Source organism: Gossypium hirsutum, chromosome A13, assembly GCF_007990345.1.
Source record: "Gossypium hirsutum isolate 1008001.06 chromosome A13, Gossypium_hirsutum_v2.1, whole genome shotgun sequence".
Lineage (NCBI taxonomy): Eukaryota > Viridiplantae > Streptophyta > Magnoliopsida > Malvales > Malvaceae > Gossypium > Gossypium hirsutum.
Genome location: NC_053436.1, coordinates 108,366,822 through 108,387,084, shown reverse-complemented (window position 1 = coordinate 108,387,084; position 20,263 = coordinate 108,366,822). Strand labels below are relative to the sequence as shown.

At 39.0% G+C, this 20,263-nt stretch overlaps 3 protein-coding genes across 3 annotated transcripts; all 3 read left to right on the top strand.

Annotated features, from left to right (window-relative positions):
* Positions 1 to 13,453: 13,453 nt before the first annotated feature.
* On the top strand, positions 13,454 to 14,737 carry LOC121212362 (uncharacterized). The gene has a single exon (XM_041084836.1). The coding sequence runs from the start codon at positions 13,454 to 13,456 to the stop codon at positions 14,735 to 14,737; it is 1,284 nt and encodes a 427-aa protein (XP_040940770.1).
* A 92-nt stretch (positions 14,738 to 14,829) lies between these two features.
* LOC121212361 (myosin heavy chain, cardiac muscle isoform-like) lies at positions 14,830 to 15,540 on the top strand. The gene has a single exon (XM_041084835.1). It carries the CDS (start codon positions 14,830 to 14,832, stop codon positions 15,538 to 15,540), a length of 711 nt encoding a protein of 236 aa, XP_040940769.1.
* A 196-nt stretch (positions 15,541 to 15,736) lies between these two features.
* Positions 15,737 to 19,082, top strand: LOC121212360 (uncharacterized). Its single transcript, XM_041084834.1, has 5 exons — positions 15,737 to 17,008; positions 17,170 to 17,568; positions 17,659 to 18,319; positions 18,451 to 18,764; positions 18,822 to 19,082. The coding sequence occupies exons 1-5, from the start codon at positions 15,737 to 15,739 to the stop codon at positions 19,080 to 19,082; spliced, it is 2,907 nt and encodes a 968-aa protein (XP_040940768.1).
* Positions 19,083 to 20,263: the final 1,181 nt, after the last annotated feature.

Sequence of the window (20,263 nt, the reverse complement as noted above, 5' to 3'; positions counted from 1 at the left end):
TCAAACGAGAATTTTCACACTTATCGAAACTTGTCGATTGTATCCATAGAATTAATCATTCATTCCACACATTAACAAAACATTTAAAATGTTTAAATTACAAGCATAATAATACATTATTCACATACGAACTTACCTCGACATAAAAATGATAAAAAGGGATCTAACTGTCAATTTCTCGTTTTCCCCCTATTCTAGGTCTGAACCTCATTTTCTTTGATCTATAATTTCACATTTAGTCTATTTATTAGTCACATTATTCAATGTGATCCAAAAATCACATTATGGAAAAATTATATTTTTCCCCTAAAGTTTGACATATTTATAATTTTGCCCCTAGGCTCGTGAAATGAAATGTGTTCAATTTCTTTACTACCCATGCATAGCCAATTCATATTCCTACTCTTAGCAGCCCACATTTTTCTTTATTTCACATATTTACTACACATTTTACAACTTTTGCAAATTGGTCCTGTCGAAACCATTTTTGAAAACAAGGATCGACTTTATATTTTGAAAAGAAAACGAAAATTAAGGAGTCACCACTGTATAGGCCCAAATTTTCTCGGGCCCAATAAAACAAAACCAAAACAGTCCAAATTTACAAAAATTGTCCAAAGTCCATTTACAAAGTTTAGAAGCCCAACAAACCCAATCTAAACTTAAATAACCTAAACCCAACTAAGCCCAAACCTAAAACCAAAGCCCAGCCCAAAAACATTTTGTAGCACCCCAAACCCAGCCCAGAAGTTATGGCCGGATCCGACATGCCACATCAAAAATGTTAAAAAAAATTCCATTCTAAGTCCAGAAAATCGTACTTGATGTTCAAAAGATTAATTCATTAAGGGTTAAAGTGAATGGAAGTTGTGCACCAGGTAGGAAACCGGAAAAGAGGTGGTGAGTCCATCGGACTGCTTAAGTACCAAGCTCCCTTCGGATCCAATCCTAGACATGCATACTGCCATTGCCACACCTTAACGTCATGGATATTTCTAGGAAACCGATTTGATTAAGTCATTTTTAGGAAAAGTGATTAATTTTGGAAAATACTTTCATTGCGGAAGCTTTGCTTGTTGTCGTGTTATTTTGAAATCAACTGTTGTTTTTGAAAACGCGCCCTAAAGCTATCTAATTTCAACAGCTAAAATAAGTATTACCTATCTTAGTAATACATATTAAAACCATCAAAAATAATTAAGCGGCCTTATTACATTTAAAAACCTAAAACTTCAAACGTAAATAAAAGGATGTTCAGTTCACCAGAAGAAAATAAAACTTTCAGAACGGGTGGCCACTCCAAATTCCCTCACAGCTCCAAGCCCACTATGGTTGGGGATTTCCTGCGTGGATGAAAATAAAAGGGGTGAGTTTGGGGAAACTCAGTGTGTAAGGAAAACCCATTCAAAGCCCAAGTCAACTCAAGCCCATTGGGCCTAAGCCCATTCAGGTAACAGTGGTACTGGGCCAGAGCCCTTTTCAGATTACAATAAACTGGGCCTTAGCCCCTTATTCAGATAACAGTATGGCCTATAGGCCCATTTCAAAATACATGCAACATCAATAACATATGCAAGCCCATTTGGGGAAACTACTCAATCCACCAACCACTACACTCCACCCGTACCAGCCATACACTCCATGTGGGGATAGCTCAACCCACCCAGCCCAACACTCCACAGTTGCAGCATTGCTGCTTAATTAACAGTAAATTGAGGCAAAGCCTCCAGTACGTGGACAAGCCACTTTCAGTACTTCCTCCATCAATATCCCAATCCCATGCATCAGATAATAACAACATGGCATGCAGTAAATAACAACAGTCAAACATGCATTTAAGTCAATTTAACCCTAGGGGTATTTCGGTAATTTATCTCCTAGGGGTAAAACTGTAAATTTTCCACTTTTAAAGGTATTTCAGTAATTTATCTATTTTAGGGTTTTTCATGCATATTCCTAGTTTTAACGTACTAACAGAATCACTACCGAGGGTTCTTACCGAATTGGGCCCGTTGGCCCATCATTCCAGTTTTGGCCCATTAAGCCCAAAAATATCGAAGGCACAGAAATCATGCACTTTGCAGTCCAAACATTGCAGCTTACCAAAAACATTAATCGATTTACCTCACGAGCATTCGCACACTCGCAAATCTACAAAATACCGATTTTTAGCATTTCGGCTTTTCGACTTTTGCCGATCTAGACTAAGAAAGAGGGTGTTAGTTACACACCTGTTTGCGACGATATGCTGACGAGATCCACACACGAACTGCCTACAATTGGATTACTAACACGTTAATCTAACTATTCAAATACGAACTACGTATTAACCCCTTACAATATTCGGCCAACCACACCTACAGATCATAGTAAGCTTATAAGAAATTAATAAGCAACTCATTAACAAATTTTTGTCAATGTTTACCACATAATCATAATTTCACTGCAAGCTGTCTTCCTGAGCAACAGTCACTAAATCATTTATAACTGGAGCTACGAAACTCCAAATCAAGTGTCATTAATTTTCCCTAAAAATAGACTCATATATCTTATATCCATAAAATTTTCAGAATTTTTGGTTTAGCCAATCAATACCAGATTTTTATCAAAGTTTCGCATGTTTCACTGTTTGACTAATCTGACCACTTTTCATTACGAATCAAATTTCTCATTGTACAGAATTCAAAATATGTTCTCGTTTATTCCATTTGAAACTAGACTCATTAAGCTTTAATTAAATAATTTATGCAACTTCTAACTCATCTCCCACAATTTATGGTGATTTTCCAAAGTCACGTTACTGCTGCTGTCCCAAGCAGATTTATTACCAAATCACTCTTTCACACCTAACTTGCATGCTTGTTATTTAAACATGTATATCACCAATCAATCATCACATATCTATGATTTTACTTAAGTATAATCTCCATTTCATCATTTTAAAGCACAAAATATTAGCCGATTTTTCCCCTTAGCATCTAAGCACATGCATGCTCATTTGTTTGGCTCAACTTCATATATCTTCCATTTTTCATCAAAAGAACATGAAACAACAACCATTTCCTTCATTTTAATTCATGACCAAATGCTCACAACACAACCAAAAACCAAAATATGCTTCAAGAGTTAAGGTAGAATCAAGAAGAACTCATGAACATCAAGATAGAAGCAAACTACTATGAACTTACCTTCAATTTTCTTCCCCAAGTGACCGAACATTCAAGATCTTTCTCCTCTCCTTTCTCTTCTCTAACTTTAGGCTATGATGAACAAAGATGGACAAAACTTTGTTCTTTTCACCCCTTTTTCTTTTAATAAAATTTCATATTTCATCCATTTAATTCTTTAATACAAAAGACATGAAGTTCCAATCATGGAACATTTACCTAACCCATTATCATGAAACATTTACCTAACCCATTATCATGGAACATTTACCTAACCCATTATCAATTTGTATCAATTTGTACCATAAATTATGGATATCAAGTGCACATTTTGTCTACAACAACATGATGGCTGGCCACTTCATGTAAAATGGGAGGTTTGTCATGCAAATCCTCCTATTTTGCACTCCTATTTATTTGGCCACTTCAATTTAGCCTATAGCATTTTCAAACATTTTCACATAGGTCCTATTTCATAATTTCACCCCCTTTTTCTTATGGGACAAAAATTAACTAAAATTGTCGGGTTCTATCTTAAGCTTGGGCCTTCTAAAGGCCCACCAACATAATTAAACCTATGCCAACATTCACAGAATTCCCAAAAATTGGGGCGTTACAAGTCTACCCTCCTTAAAGAAATTTTATCCTCGAAATTTACCTGATCCACCTAGTTGAGGGTATTGTTGACGCATAGTCTCTTCTGATTCCCAAGTAGCTTCTTCCCTTCCATGATTACGCCAAAGTACTTTCACTAACGGGCCAGACAGATTTCCTTCTGAGAACCTTAACATCTCGAGCCAATATTTGCAGAGGCTCCTCCTCAAAGGTCAAATCAGTTTGAACTTCAATTTCTACAACTGGCAGGACATAAGCAGGGTCAAAATGATAACGCCTTAACATGGAGACGTGAAAAACATCGTGAATCCTGTCTAACTCTGGAGGCAATTCCAACTGATAAGCCACTGGGCCTACTCGCTTCAAAACCCAATAAGGCCCAATGAACCGCGGACTCAACTTGCCCTTTTTACCAAACCTTAATATTTTCTTCCAAGGAGAAACCTTTAAGAAGACCATATCAGCTACTGAGTACTCAATCTCCTTATGCAGCAAATCTACATACGACTTTTGCTTATCAGATGCTTCTTTTAACCAATCCCTAATTATTCTGACCTTATCCTCAATATCAGCTACCAACTCTGGTCCAAGAATTTGTCGCTCTCCTAGTTCAGTCCAACAACTAGGTGTACGGCACCTTCGTCCATACAATGCTTTATACAGTGCCATTCGAATACTCGCCTGGTAGCTGTAATTGTATGCAAACTCCGCCAATGGAAAGTAGTCCTCCCAACTCTCACGAAAATCGATGATACAACCTCTTAACATATCCTCCAAAATCTGAATAACCCTCTCTGACTGTCCATCTGTCTGTGGGTGAAAGGCAGTACTGAAATCCAAACGTGTACCCAATGCTTCCTGCAACTTCTTCCAGAACCGAGATGTAAACCTAGGGTCTCGGTCGGAAATAATCGACACTGGCACTCCATGTAGTCGCACTATCTCTGCCACATACAACCTAGCCAACTTTTGCAGGGAGTAATCAGTACGATCGGGTATGAAATGGGCAGATTTTGTTAACCTATCCACCACTACCCACACAGAATCTTTCTTGGTGGGGGTCAAAGGTAGCCCACTCACAAAGTCCATAGTGACTCTCTCCCACTTCCACAATGGAATTTTCACCGGTTGCAGTAATCCAGAAGGAAATTGATGTTCAGCTTTCACTTGCTGGCATGTCAGACATTTCCCCACGAACTCCGTTACTTCTCGTTTAATCCCAGGCCACCAGTACAGTTCTCGCAAGTCGTGATACAACTTATTCCCTCCAGGATGCATGGCACAAAGTCCCCCATGAGCTTCCTTCAATATTGACTGTCTCAAGTCAGAGTCCTTCGGAACACAAATTCTTCCTTAGAAGCATAAAACTCCTTCAGTATTCAGTCAAAAATCCTCATTCTCACCCTTCTCAACTTGCTGAAACCAAAGAACCAACGAGTTATCCTTCAACTGTTTTTCTTTAATCTGCTCAGTCCAAATAGGCTTCACTTGCAATTCTGCTAACAACTTCCATCATCAAACAGACTCAAACGTGCAAACAAAGCTCTCAAATCAGAAACAACCCTTCGACTCAACGCATCAGCCACCACGTTAGCCTTACCTGGGTGGTACTCAATCGAACAGTCGTAATCCTTAAGCAACTCTACCCATCTTCGTTGCCTAAGGTTTAACTCCTTCTGAGTTAACAGATATTTTAGGCTCTTACGGTCAGTGTATATAATACACCTTTCTCCGTACAAGTAATGTCTCCAAATCTTAAGTGCAAATATCAATGCTGCCAACTCTAAATCATGAGTTGGATAGTTCCCCTCATGAGGCTTAAGCTGTCATGATGCATATGCAACCACCTTACCCTCTTGCATTAACACGCAGCCCAAACCCACGTGTGATGCATCACTATACACACTAAAATCCTTCCCAGACTCCGGCTGAATTAACACAGGTGCTTCAGTCAGAACTTTCTTCAACTTCTCAAAAGCTTCCTGCTGCTTCTTAGTCCATACAAACGGTACTCCTTTCCTTATGAGTTTTCTCAGGGGTGCTGCCATCACAGAAAAACCTTCCACAAACCTTCTGTAGTATCCTGCCAGTCCTACGAAACTCCGTATTTCCGACACTGACCTAGGCGGCTTTCACTCCAAAATCGCTTCAATTTTCTGAGGGTGCACCTTAATCCCCTCAGCAGAGACCACATGTCCTAAGAAGGTTACCTCCTTCAACCAAAATTCACCCTTGCTGAACTTCGCAAAGAGTTCCTTCTTCCTTAACACTTGCAGCACTATACGGAGATACTCATCATGTTTCACTTCATTTTTAGAATATACCAAGATATCGTCAATAAAGACGACTATGAACTGATCTAAAAATGGTTGGAACACACGATTTATCATATTCATAAATGCTGCAGGAGCGTTCGTCAGTCCAAATGGCATAACCAGAAACTCGTAATAACCATACTGAGTCCTGAATGCCGTCTTATGGATATCTGCCTCCTTGACTCTTAACTGATGATATCCAGATCAGAGGTCGATCTTAGAAAATACAGAAGCTCCTCTAAACTGGACGAACAGATCGTCAATCCTTGGCAGTGGATACTTATTTTTAATCGTCAGTTTGTTTAACTGGCAATAATCAATGCACATTCGCATCGTTCCATCCTTCTTTTTCACGAATATCACTGGTGCTCCCCATGGAGACACGCTTGGCCTAATGAAGCCCCTATCCAACAACTCTTGAATTTGAGCCTTTAACTCCACTAACTCCTTCGGTGCCATCCTATACGATACGATGGACACATGCGCCGTTCCAGGCAACAAATCTATTCCAAACTCAACTTTTCGGTTTGGAAGCAATCCTGAAAGCTCCTCCGGAAAAACATCTTGGAACTCCTTTACGGTCCTAACCTTATCCACTGTCAGTCCCTCCTCTTCTAACTGACTTACAAATGCCAAATAGACTTTACAACCTTTCCGAATCTACTTTTTGGCTCTTAATGCCGACACCACATTGGACAAATAATCCCTTCGCTCACCTATCACCATAACCTCCTAATCCTTTGTGATCCTTAACAACATTCGTTTAGCAGCACAATACAGAGTCGCCTTATGCTTAACAAGCCAGTCCGTTCCCAAAATGAGATCAAATTCTCCGAACGGTAACTCCATCAGATCTCTAGGGAAAATTTTACCTTGAGTTTCTAATGGTACATCCCTATACAGTTTGTCTACCCTAACCGAGTGACACAAAGGACTTAATACAGATACCCCACTCACAATCTCCTCAGAGTGCATACCCAACGACCCAGATATGGCACATGCAACATAGAACACGAAGCATTGCCTGTGACAGGGAATCATCCCCCGCGGCCCATTCATACGGCCAATTCTCATCCACCGGTGATGGTCGTGCTACTCCAGCGGGTATGTGTTCAGAAGACGAAGATCCAGCTTGAGTACTACCTCGGCCTCGACCACGGCCTCTTCCCCGAGTAGCTCTCGTACTTATATCAATTTATCTGATTACGAATTTTATGCATTTAGTTTACCGTTTCCACTGTTTATTACAGAATATCTTATGAACAGATAAGGTTTTAGAGTTGTTCTCGCGTAATCACAGTTTAGCTACTGTCTCAGTTTCGTAGCCTTTACGATATATTATCTATAGTACTATCTCTAAGGTTTAGTACTAACTACAGTACAGTTCAGTATATAAAACAGAATAGTACTTACAGCCTTGGTGCCGGGGATTCAGTGTGCCACCTCATCAGTTTTCAGATAAACTCAAAAGATTTAGGCTTTTTGAAATCATTTTCCAAACATTTGTGTTAAAAAAAACAAGTTCGGAGATTATCTCATTTAAACAAGAAATTTTTAAAAGTCAGGTTTTTCCAAAAATACCCTCTTTTTCTTGGCATAAAGTTTTAGAAACCCTTTTTGGACCCGATCCACAGCCGAGTTGTTGCAACTGGGCTCTGATACCACTAAATGTAGCACCCCAAACCTGGCCCAGTCGTTAAGGCCGAATCCGATGTGCCACTTTGAAGTCAAAAACCCGTGTTCCCTTTCTAGTGTTTTAAAAAGCCGACTTTTGTCAAACTAACCAAGTGAATGGAAGCTGGGCACCAGGTAGGTATCCATAACAGAGGAGGTGAGCCATGAAGGCTGCTTAAGTACCAAGCTCTCCGATTGGATCCAATCCTAGACATGCCCATATCCATTGCCACACTTGGTTATAACAAGTTGAAATTTCTTTGAGTGATTATCTTTGGTAAATCGAATATTCGTGACGTCGTGTTATTTTAAAAAAAAACAAGTGAATGGAAGCTGTGCACCAGGTAGGAAACCGGAAAAGAGATGGTGAGTCCATCGGACTGCTTAAGTACTAAGCTCCCTTCGGATCCAATCCTAGACATGCATACTGCCATTGCCACACCTTAACGTCATGGATATTTCTAGGAAACCGATTTGATTAAGTCATTTTTAGGAAAAGTGATTAATTTTGGAAAAATACTTTCATTGCGGAAGCTTTGCTTGTTGTCGTGTTATTTTGAAATCAACTGTCGTTTTTGAAAACGCGCCCTAAAGCTATCCAATTTCAACAGTTAAAATAAGTATTACCTATCTTAGTAATACATATTAAAACCATCAAAAATAATTAAGCGGCCTTATTACATTTAAAAACCCAAAACTTCAAACGTAAATAAAAGGATGTCCAGTTCACCAGAAGAAAATCAAACTTTCAGAACGGGTGGCCACTCCAAATTCCCTCACAGCTCCAAGCCCACTATGGTTGGGGATTTCCTGCGTGGATGAAAATAAAAGGGGTGAGTTTGGGGAAACTCAGTGTGTAAGGAAAACCCATTCAAAGCCCAAGTCAGCTCAAGCCCATTGGGCCTAAGCCCATTCAGGTAACAGTGGTACTGGGCCAGAGCCCTTTTCAGATTACAATAAACTGGGCCTTAGCCCCTTATTCAGATAACAGTATGGCCCATAGGCCCATTTCAAAATACATGCAACATCAATAACATATGCAAGCCCATTTGGGGAGACTACTCAACCCACCAACCACTACACTCCACCCGTACCAGCCAAACACTCCATGTGGGATAGCTCAACCCACCCAGCCCAACACTCCATAGTTGCAGCATTGCTGCTCAGTTAACAGTAAATTGAGGCAAAGCCTCTAGTACGTGGACAAGCCACTTTCAGTACTTCCTCCGTCAATATCCCAATCCCATGCATCAGATAATAACAACATGGCATGCAGTAAATAACAATAGTCAAACATGCATTTAAGTCAATTTAACCCTAAGGGAATTTTGGTAAATTATCTCCTAGGGGTAAAACTATAAATTTTCCACTTTTAAAGGTATTTCAGTAATTTATCTATTTTAGGGTTTTCATGCATATTCCTACTTTTCACGTACTAACAGAATCACTACCGAGGGTTCTTACCGAATTGGGCCCGTTGGCCCATCATTCCAGTTTTGGCCCATTAAGCCCAAAAATATCGAGGGCACAGAAATCATGCACTTTACAGTCCAAACATTGCAGCTTACCAAAAACATTAATCGATTTACCTCACGAGCATTCGCACACTCGCAAATCTACAAAATACAAGTTTTCGGCATTTCGGCTTTTTGACTTTTGCCGATCTAGACTAAGAAAGAGGGTGTTAGTTACACACCTGTTTCCGACGATATGCTGACGAGATCCACACACGAACTGCCTACAATTGGATTACTAACACGTTAATCTAACTATTCAAATACGAACTACGTATTAACCCCTTACAATATTCGGCCAACCACACCTACAGATCATAGTAAGCTTATAAGAAATTAATAAGCAACTCATTAACAATTTTTTGTCAATGTTTACCACATAATCATAATTTCACTGCAAGCTGTCTTCCTGAGCAACAGTCACTAAATCATTTATAACTGGAGCTACGAAACTCCAAATCAAGTACTGTTAATTTTCCCTGAAAAGAGACTCACATATCTTATATCCATAAAATTTTTAGAATTTTTGGTTTGTCTAATCAATACCAGCTTTAATTACATAATTTATTCAGCTTCTAACTCATCTCCCACAATTTATGGTGATTTTCCAAAGTCACATTATTGCTGCTGTCCCAAGCAGATTTATTACCAAATCACTCTTTCACACCTAACTTGCATGCTTGTTATTTAAACATGTATATCACCAATCAATCATCACATATCTATGATTTTACTTAAGTATAATCTCCTTTTCATCATTTTAAAGCACAACATATTAGCCGATTTTTCCCCTTAGCATCTAAGCACATACATGCTCATTTGTTTGGCTCAACTTCACATATCTTCCATTTTTCATCAAAAGAACATGAAACAACAACCATTTCCTTCATTTAATTCATGACCAAATGCTCACAACACAACCAAAAACCAAAATATGCTTCAAGAGTTAAGGTAGAATCAAGAAGAACTCATGAACATCAAGATAGAAGCAAACTACTATGAACTTACCTTCAATTTTCTTCCCCAAGTGACCGAACATTCAAGATCTTTCTCCTCTCCTTTCTCTTCTCTAACTTTAGGCTATGATGAACAAAGATGGACAAAACTTTGTTCTGTTCACCCCTTTTTCTTTTAATAAAATTTCATATTTCATCCATTTAATTCTTTAATACAAAAGACATGAAATTCCAATCATGGAACATTTACCTAACCCATTATCATGAAATATTTACCTAACCCATTATCATGAAACATTTACCTAACCCATTATCATGGAACATTTACCTAACCCATTATCAATTTATATTAATTTGTACCATAAATTATGGATATCAAGTGCACATTTTGTCTACAACAACATGATTGCTGGCCACTTCATGTAAAATGGGAGGTTTCTCATGCAAATCCTCCTATTTTGCAGTCCTATTTATTTGGCCACTTCAATTTAGCCTATAGCATTTTCAAACATTTTCACATAGGTCCTATTTCATAATTTCACCCCCTTTTTCTTATGGGACAAAAATTAACTAAAATTGCCGGGTTCTATCTTAAGCTTGGGCCTTCTAGAGGCCCACTAACATAATTAAACCTATGCCAACTGTAAAGGCCCAATTTTGGCCCAACTCAAACCAACCTAATCCCAACCCAAACACAAAAAATAAATAAATAAATAAATAAAAACCTTGGCCACCTACTCCACCACCTTTGTTGGCCACCCACCTTAGCCACCAACTCCACCACCCTTGGCCACCTAAACCACCCCAACCACTCCACTTGTAAAATTTGGCTATAAAAGCCATTCAAGACTTTGTTTTGAGGTGGGTTTTTGGTTTTTTGGAGAAGGATTGTTCTTTGTTTTGGAGGAGGTTTTTTTTGTTTTTTGGAGGTGTTTTTTTTGTAAAAAAGGTTATTTTTGTTTCTTGGAAAGGCTAGTTTTTGGAGATTAATCAAAGATCAAAGCAAAAGAGGTTTCTTTTGTCTATTCTTATCTTTAGTTCTTTGTTTGTTTATTGTTTTCCTTTCAATTTTATTTTGTTTTTTTTATACGAAAGTAAAAAATAAAAGTAAGAAGCTTACCCATACTTTCATTATCGAAAAAGGTTTTTTTGAGGTCCGGCCGCCGTGTATGGTGGCGCCGATGGCGGCCCGTGGGGGTTCATGACCGAAGCAAAGCCGGACCAACGGCCGGATTTAGAAAAGAGGGAGAAAGAGAGTTGAGAGCTTTGTTTTATTATTTTATTATTTTTACTATTATTTATATTATTATTATTTATCATGTATATATTATTTTTTTATATTATTATTATATTATATATGCCCTCTCCATATTTATTTATATTATTACTATCATTTTTGTTACTTTTATTATTTTTTATTTCTAACTACTATTATTATATATATGTATTATTGTTTGTATTATTATTATTATCACCCCTATTGTTATTACTTTACTTTTGTATTCTAATATATTATTAATATTACTTATATTTTTATTATTTTTGCTATCACTATTACTATTATATATTAGTGTATATTTTTATGTATATATATATTTTATATATAGTATTATTTTTATTACTTTAATTTAATATTTTTATTATATTTGCTTTTTTGTATTTCTATATTTATTATTATTATATAGTAGTGTGTATTTCTATTATATACATATATATATACATTTATATATAGTATTATTGTTTACTTTACTTTAATATTATTCTTATTATCATTATATCCAACCCAATAATAATTCTTTCATAAAAGTAATATTCCGTATTTGGTAATTCGAGACAATCGTGCCCTAACTTATTGGGTTTCGATTTTTCTCCTTTAACCTAAATAACGGAATACTCTTTTAAATCGTGACATGAGTTTTGAAAAATGCTTATTCTCGGAGATACGAGGTGTTGTTCCCTAACTTACTGGGTATGGCATTTCGTTACCTCGAAATAAGATTTTTGCAAGTAAAGGCAATATTCGGTGTTTGGGAATTCGAGGAAACGTGCCCTAACTTACTGGGTTTCGATTTTCCTCGTTCACCTTAACTAACTGAATAACCTTTTGAAATACACGAATTTTTATATAAAAGGCAAGCTCGTTCTCGAAAATTCAAGATGTCGTGTCCTAACTTACTGGATGTGACATTTTATATTGTGAGACGAGAAGGTCCTTAACATTTGAGCAGTTTCTTTACAAAGAGGGATCGTATTTTAAATTCTTTCAAGTTTTCAAATTTTCGACACTAAGACACTAATTAATCAACTAGGTACCAATTTTGGGCGTATCGAGGGTGCTAATCCTTCCTCGTGCGTAACCGACTCCCGAACTCATTTTTCTGAATTTCGTAGACCAAAATCGTTGTTTTAATAAAATTAAATCATTTATTAAAAACAACCACCTTTTGAGGTGACCCAATCACACCTCGTCAAAAAAGGATTGGTGGCGACTCCCGTTTTCATTCTTTTTTTTCAAAATCCAAGTCGACCCCGTTTTCATCCAAAAAATGGTGTCAACAGCTTGGCGACTCCGCTGGGGACTTTTTCAAAATAAGTGAGTCAAGCCACGAGTTGATTATTTTTTGTCTTTTTGTCGAAAGTTGAAAATTTGATTTAAATATACGATCTTCTCATTGCATTTCATTTGTTTTGAGCTATAGTTTTCATCATGTTTCGTATTTTAAACTTTTATATCTTTGCATTGCATTGCATGACCGTTGGTCACACCTTTTAAGTGGGAGTGAGAAGCTACTCCTTCGTGAGGTTTTCACCTCCGTGCAGGATAGTGGATCGCTTTCGGGATACATCCGTACCTATGTCTTCGTGAGATTTTCATCTCCGTGCAGCCATAGGGAAATGTATTCCCCTGAACTGAACTCGGTCTATATGAGCCTATAATGGGTGAAGATCGAGGAATCTGCTGGTTCGGGTACCTTTGCTTTAGAACCAAACCCCATGTAGTAAACCTTAGGAACTCACCTTAAGTAGAACTACACCAAACCCTAGTAGATACCCTGATGTGCTTTTATTCTTTTTGAATTGTCTTGGATTATATGTTTATATCTGGTACTGATATTTGTTGTTTTACTTTGGATGCATGACATTTCAACTGCATGGCATTTCATTATTTCAAGGCGTTGGTTCATATTCGGTTTCTAGAAAGAAAGCTTATCATGGAAAGAAGGTTTCTTGATAAGGTGGAAGATAACGCGGCAGTCCGAATTTGGTCGGAAACGACACAGCAAGAGAAAGGGGATAGTTTGGCTGAAGGATATATATCAGAGCTATGGGACTTTACCCGCATCAGCATAACCCAGAACGATTTACAAGAGTTGAAAGGAATTTGGGACCATTGGGACGAGGAGGCCAGACAGTTGTTTTATTCCCATTACGGGGACTTGCCGTACCTGCTAGATATGAAGGTAGATAAGCACCTATTCCGGGCTCTCGCACAATTTTGGAATCCCACCTATAGTTGTTTTTCGTTCGGGAAAGTTGACTTGGTGCTTACGATAGAAGAATATATGGCTTTACTTCGGTGTTCAAAGAGTCAAGTCGACAGAATCTACTCAAGAGCCGCAAATGTACCCTTTTTGAGAAGGTTAATGAACATAACAGGCATGAGTGAGCAGTGGGTTACGGCCCGAATTAAACAAAAAGGGGATAACAAGTGCATTTCTTGGAGGAGTTTGAAAGATGTGGCTTTGGTGCACCCGGATATAAAAAAGAGGGTAGATATCTTCGCCCTAAGCATATATGGCTTAGTTATCTTTCCTAGAGCTTTGGGGCATATTGATGAGGCGGTTACTGATTTGTTCGACCGCCTTGATAAAGGAGTTACCCCGGTTCCAGCAATTTTAGCGGAGACATTCAGATCATTGAGTACCTGTCGGCGAGCGGGCGAAGGCAGGTTCATTGGATGTGCACAGTTGTTACTTGCATGGTTCCACAGTCATTTTTGGAAAGTGGATAAGGTGTCATATCGGGTCTTCTCTGAAAACTATTCGCCGCTAAAGGAGATGATAGCTACACCGAGAAGGGACGACATTTCAATGGAAAAATGGATGGCAATTCTTCAAAACTTGCATGAAGAAGACATTGAATGGAGAGCTCCGTGGTTACTTCCAGACGAAATTTTGTACCGATGCGGTAGTTTTGATTGGGTCCCTTTGCTTGGAATCTGGGGAGCTATTGGCTATGCCCCGTTATTAGTGCTCAGACAGTACAGATCAAGACAGTTTATACCCGCAACCCAGGGGCTGGCCGAGTGTGAATTCTCGTATGGGGGTGATGGCTACAAAAAGAGGATTCGAGAGATATCCAATGCGTGGAATCAGACTCGCCAAATGAAGCGATTAGCTGTAGGACCAATGACAACCCCGAATATGAAGAATGGAGGGTCAGAAGAATCAATGACAATGTCCCCAAATCAAGCCCCGAAGGCAGTCATTCGATAGAGGAGCACTTACGGGTCATCCCTTCTGAACTAGAAATTTTGAAGCAAGATTTTGAAAGAAGAAGTGCAGAGTTGGAAAAACAGATAGAGCAAATGGAGGAAGAAAAAACAAACTTAAGGTTGGATGTAGATGTCCAGAAGCTCGAGATGGAGCGATTAAGAAAAGGAAAAGCTAGGGCTGAAGAAGATCTGGACAGTCTGAAAACAGATTACAAGAAGTTGCGATCATCAATGAGAACCGCCGGGTTGGGAAAGACTTCTGAACAATGGCGCAAGGAAGTTCAAGAAGAAAAGAACAAAGCTGATAGATGGGAAACGAGGTTTCAAGAAGTTCAAACCCAGAACGAGACTTTAAAGAAGAGTCTGTCAGAGAATCAGAAAGAAAAAGGGGAACTAGAAAATAGAGTGTCCGAGTTAGAAGAATCTCTCCATCGGCATCGAAATCGAAATTCTGTGATGGAATTAAAAGCAAGCCTAAGTAGAATTGAAGAGATGAAACGAAGAATTGAAGAGTTAGAAGCAACATTGCGAAGTTGCGAGATGCGGATTGAGCACATGAGATCTAATGAAGATCGTCAAACCGAGCAGTTGCACTACTTTCAGAACCAAGTAAGAGATAGAGATCAAATCATGGGAGAAGCCGTGCTTCAAATCCGAGAGGTGGCTGATCACTTGCAGACGTTAGCAGTACAAGCTGATGTGTTAAGCGTGAAGTACGAATTAGAGTCGAGTCGAGGACAGGAGCTAGCCTCGTTGCTTAGGAGGATTAGAATTTTGAGTTTTAGGGCTAAGTCGTATATGTAATCCACCTTATGTAAAAAAGTTTATTTTCTAGTAAAGTTTTCATAATGAAATTGAACTAGAATTAACGCCTTTTGCATTCATTTCATGCATTGCATTATATGCATTAATGACCATTAAAAAACCCTAACTAAATAAAATTATTTTAGTTAACCTGGAAAACCGTCACTCTTACGGAACTCGAGCGAAGTCAAGGAACATGGATCAAAGACTAGAAAAACTTGAGCAGCTCCAAAGAGATATGCAAGATCAGATAGAAGAGCGGTTGGAAAAGATTCAGCGAGAGATGCGAGAATCCCAAGACGACATGATGGCAAAGTTAACGCAACTATTGAAAGGAGGAAAAGACAAGGGAAAGGACCCTATTGTTAATGTTGAAGAAGGAAATAGTGATGAACCCCTTTACCCTCCAGGCTTTACCCCTCTGCACGCGCATACTCAAGCTGAAATGTATCCACAAAGACCCTCTGTTACAATTAGACCCCAACAATTCCAAACGAGTCCTCCAATCGGAATAAGTAACAATTCTGGAGAGAATCTCACCAATCTCATAGTCCCTGACCTCGATGACGTGGCAGAAGTGGAAAAGACGAAAGTGGATCTGTCAAAGCAATTGGAAGACCGATGTAAATGGCTGGAGGAAAAGTTTAAGGCCATGGAAAGTGCTGATTACCACCGAGGAATGGACGCTAAAGATCTGAGCTTGGTGCCTGATTTAATCCTCCCTCCTAAGTTTAAAATGCCGGAGTTTGAAAAATATGACGGGACAAGTTGTCCCGATGCTCATATCACTATGTTTTGCCGAAGAATGACCGGGTACATCAACAACGAGCAGCTGTTGGTTCACTGTTTTCAGGATAGTTTGATCGGGTCAGCGGCTAGATGGTACAATCAATTGAGTCGAGCTGAAATCCACTCTTGGAAAGATTTGGCGCAGGCCTTTATAAAACAGTACAGACATGTGATGGACATAGCACCCGATCGAATTGTATTGCAAAATATGGAAAAGAAAACTAATGAGAGCTTTCGCCAGTATGCTCGAAGATGGAGGGAGGTAGCAGCACAAGTTCAACCACCACTTTTAGAAAATGAGATAACTATGCTTTTTATCAATACTTTGAAAGCTCCATTTCTCAATCACATGCTGGGTAGTGCCACCAAAAGCTTTTCAGACATAGTGATGTCTGGAGAAATGATAGAAAATGCCATAAGGAGTGGCAAGATAGAAGCAGGAGAAAGTGCTAAAATGTCAGCACCGAGAAAGAAGGAGCATGAGATAAACAACACAAGCATGTTTAACAAGAACCATTCTAGATCAATCACGGTGGGACAAGCCAGAGCAACAACCACTAATCAGCAAGGTTCTTCGAGACGGGAGTCCAATTCAAGGCCAAATATAGAAAGACCTCAATTCACACCTATCCCGGTGACGTATAAAGAATTGTATCAGAATTTATTTGATGCACATGTGGTATCTCCATTTTACCTAAAACCCATGCAACCTCCGTACCCCAAATGGTATGACACAAACTCCCAATGCGAGTACCACGCGGGGATTAAGGGGCACTCGATTGAGAACTGCACTGCATTCAAGAAGTTAGTGGAGAAACTTATCAATATGGGATCGTAAAGATTGGCGACTCATCGGGGCCAAATGTAGCAGAAAATCCGTTGCCCAATCATGACGATAATAGGGTAAACGCGATAAGTGAGAATGAAGGAAGAAGAGTCAAAGCCAACGTGGCAGAGATAAAAACCCCTCTTGGATGGGTTTGGAAACAAATGGTAAAAAGAGGTCTTATCAAGCAAGATTCGATAGAAAGGCCTGAACAAGCAAAGAGATTTTGTGAGTTCCACGCAGAAGAAGATCATGACATCCAGGAATGCACCGAGTTCAGAATCGTGGTGCAAAACTTTATGGATAGCAAAGAAATGGAGTTTTATGAAGAAATCAAAGGGTTAAAAGAGGAAGAAGTTTGTGCTACAGGAGAAGGATCTGCAAGGAGAACCCAAGAGCTTCGTCATCCAGTGGTTATCATTTCAAAGCCAATGAACAAAGAATCTGGAATACAAATAGGGCCAAAAGTTATAATCCAAAAACCTGTATCCTTTCCTTACAAGGATAACAAAAAGGTTCCTTGGAGTTACGATTGCAATGTGACGATTCCAGGAAAAGAGAGCTCGGTAAATGCTTCAGAAAAGAAGGAAGGATTCTATACACGAAGTGGAAAGCGCTATGATTCGGCAGACGCGATAGTGGAATCTGGAAAAGAAAAAGCTTTAGCAGTTGAGCTAGGAAAAACAAAAACAGACGAAATTGAATCGAGTGTCAATCAGCCGGTAACTGAAAATCAAGCCAAAGAATTTCTAAAATTCTTGAAACATAGCGAGTACAGCGTGGTAGAACAATTACATAAGCAACCGGCTCGTATCTCCGTACTTGAGTTGCTTATAAGTTCAGAGATACGTCGTAATGCGTTGATTAAGGTGCTAAATGAAACTTATGTCTCTAAAGATATCTCGGTGAATAAGTTGGACCGCTTGGTTAATAATATCAATGCCGATAATTTCATCTTTTTTAATGATGATGAAATACCGCAAGGGGGAAGAGGATCTACCAAAGCATTACACATCACTGCTCGTTGCGGGGAGTATATGTTAGCTGGAGTGCTAATTGACAATGGATCAGCCTTGAATGTTTTACCCCTATCTACCTTAAGTAGGTTACCGGTGGATAACTCTCACATGAGATCATGCCAAAATATAGTGAGAGCATTTGATGGTACCGAAAGAAAGGTGATAGGAAGAATAGAAGTACCTCTTTTAATTGGCCCAAATACATACGATGTGGACTTCCTAGTATCAAGCCGTCATATAATTGCTTATTAGGAAGACCCTGGATTCATTCGGCAGGGGCGGTGCCTTCATCATTGCACCAGAAGTTAAAATTGGTAATAGAAGGCCGGTTAATTACAATTGACGCCGAGGAAGATATCATTGCATTGGTAACCAATGATACACCATATTTGGGAATAGACGACGAGGCAGTTGAATGTTCTTTTCGATCTTTGGATTTCGTAAATGCAACCTTTGTCATAGGGGGAAAGAAGATTCCGATGCCCAGCATGTCTAAAGCCACAAGGATGGGATTACAAGCGACAGTTGGGAAAGGAGCTGTGCCTGGAAGAGGACTTGGAAGATGCCTTCAGGGAAGGATGGGGGCACCAGTAGTGAAATACAAACAAGATCGTTTTGGTTTAGGATTTAAACCAAATACCAAACAGAGAAGGAAAGAGTTAGAAAAGAGACAAGATAGAAGGAAGGCGCGTTTGAACGGAAAAGAAGTCGACTGGGAACCTATGGCTTTCCCCCACATATCCAGGACATTTATGTTGGGAGGAACTATGTATTCTGAACTGAGGGCTCCAAGAAAGAAGACCGCAGAGGAAATGTTAAGAAACTTAAGCATCAATGCCATATGTGAAGAAGAATTGAAGGAGGAAGTACATCAGGCATATATCCCGTTGAACCTGGGAGTGTTTTAAACAATTGGACTGCGGAAGAAATGCCTGAAGTTTTTAGAGCTTTTCCAGAGTAATATTCAAAACATTAATTGTTCTAAGCCTAGAGAAAATGAAAACTTTTGTGAACTGAAATAGGCTTATATGTGGACATTGTGATTTCAATGAAATATATCTTCGCATTTTGAGTATATATTCTTTTCAAATTCTTTTTTCATACATTCATGGTCATACTAAATAAGAATCCTTAAATTCATACATTCCCTATACATTCTTTGATACCTATAACAGGTCCCAAGATATCAATGATATGAGTGACTCTACTATGGACTTAGAAAATCTTTTGAAAGAGATATGTGTCCAGAGGAATCTCAAGATTTTGAAGATAACACAGATTGCAACCTATCTCCGGACTTGTTGAGAATGGTAGAGCAGGAAGAGAAACAGATTCTACCCCACGAAGAGACGATAGAGACAGTGATCTTGGAAGAGGGAAAGGTGTTAAAGATTGGTACCCGCATAGCTGAAGAAGTAAAACAAGACCTCATTGAATTGCTGCGAGAGTTCAAAGATGTCTTCGCATGGTCATACCAAGATATGCCGGGTTAAGTACTGACATCGTGGTTCACCGACTTCCTATAAAGGAGGATTGCAAACCAGTTCAGCAAAAACTCCGAAGATGAGGCCTGATATCGTGTTAAAAATAAAAGAAGAGGTGCAAAAGCAATTCGACGCTGGGTTCCTGAAGGTGGTCAAATACTCCGAGTGGGTAGCTAACATTGTTCCTGTCCTAAGAAAGATGGGAGGTACGAATGGTGTGATTAGAGATCTAAATAGGCAGCCAAAGATAACTTTCCCTTGCCGCATATCGACGCCTTGGTAGACATACAGCAGGACATTCGCTGTTTTCTTTCATGGATGGCTTCTCGGGATATAACCAAATTATATGCATCCCGAGGATATGAGGAAAACTACGTTCATAACCCTATGGGGAACTTTTTGTTATAAGGTGATGCATTTGGGTTGAAAATGCAGGGGAACGTATCAGAGGGCATGGTAACACTGTTCCATGACATGATGCATAAGGAGTTAGAAGTCTATGTTGATGACATGATTGCAAAATCTAAAACAGAAAAGGAACATGTGCAGTCCTTAAGAAATTATTTACGAGATTGAGGAAATTTCAGCTAAAGCTAATCCAGCAT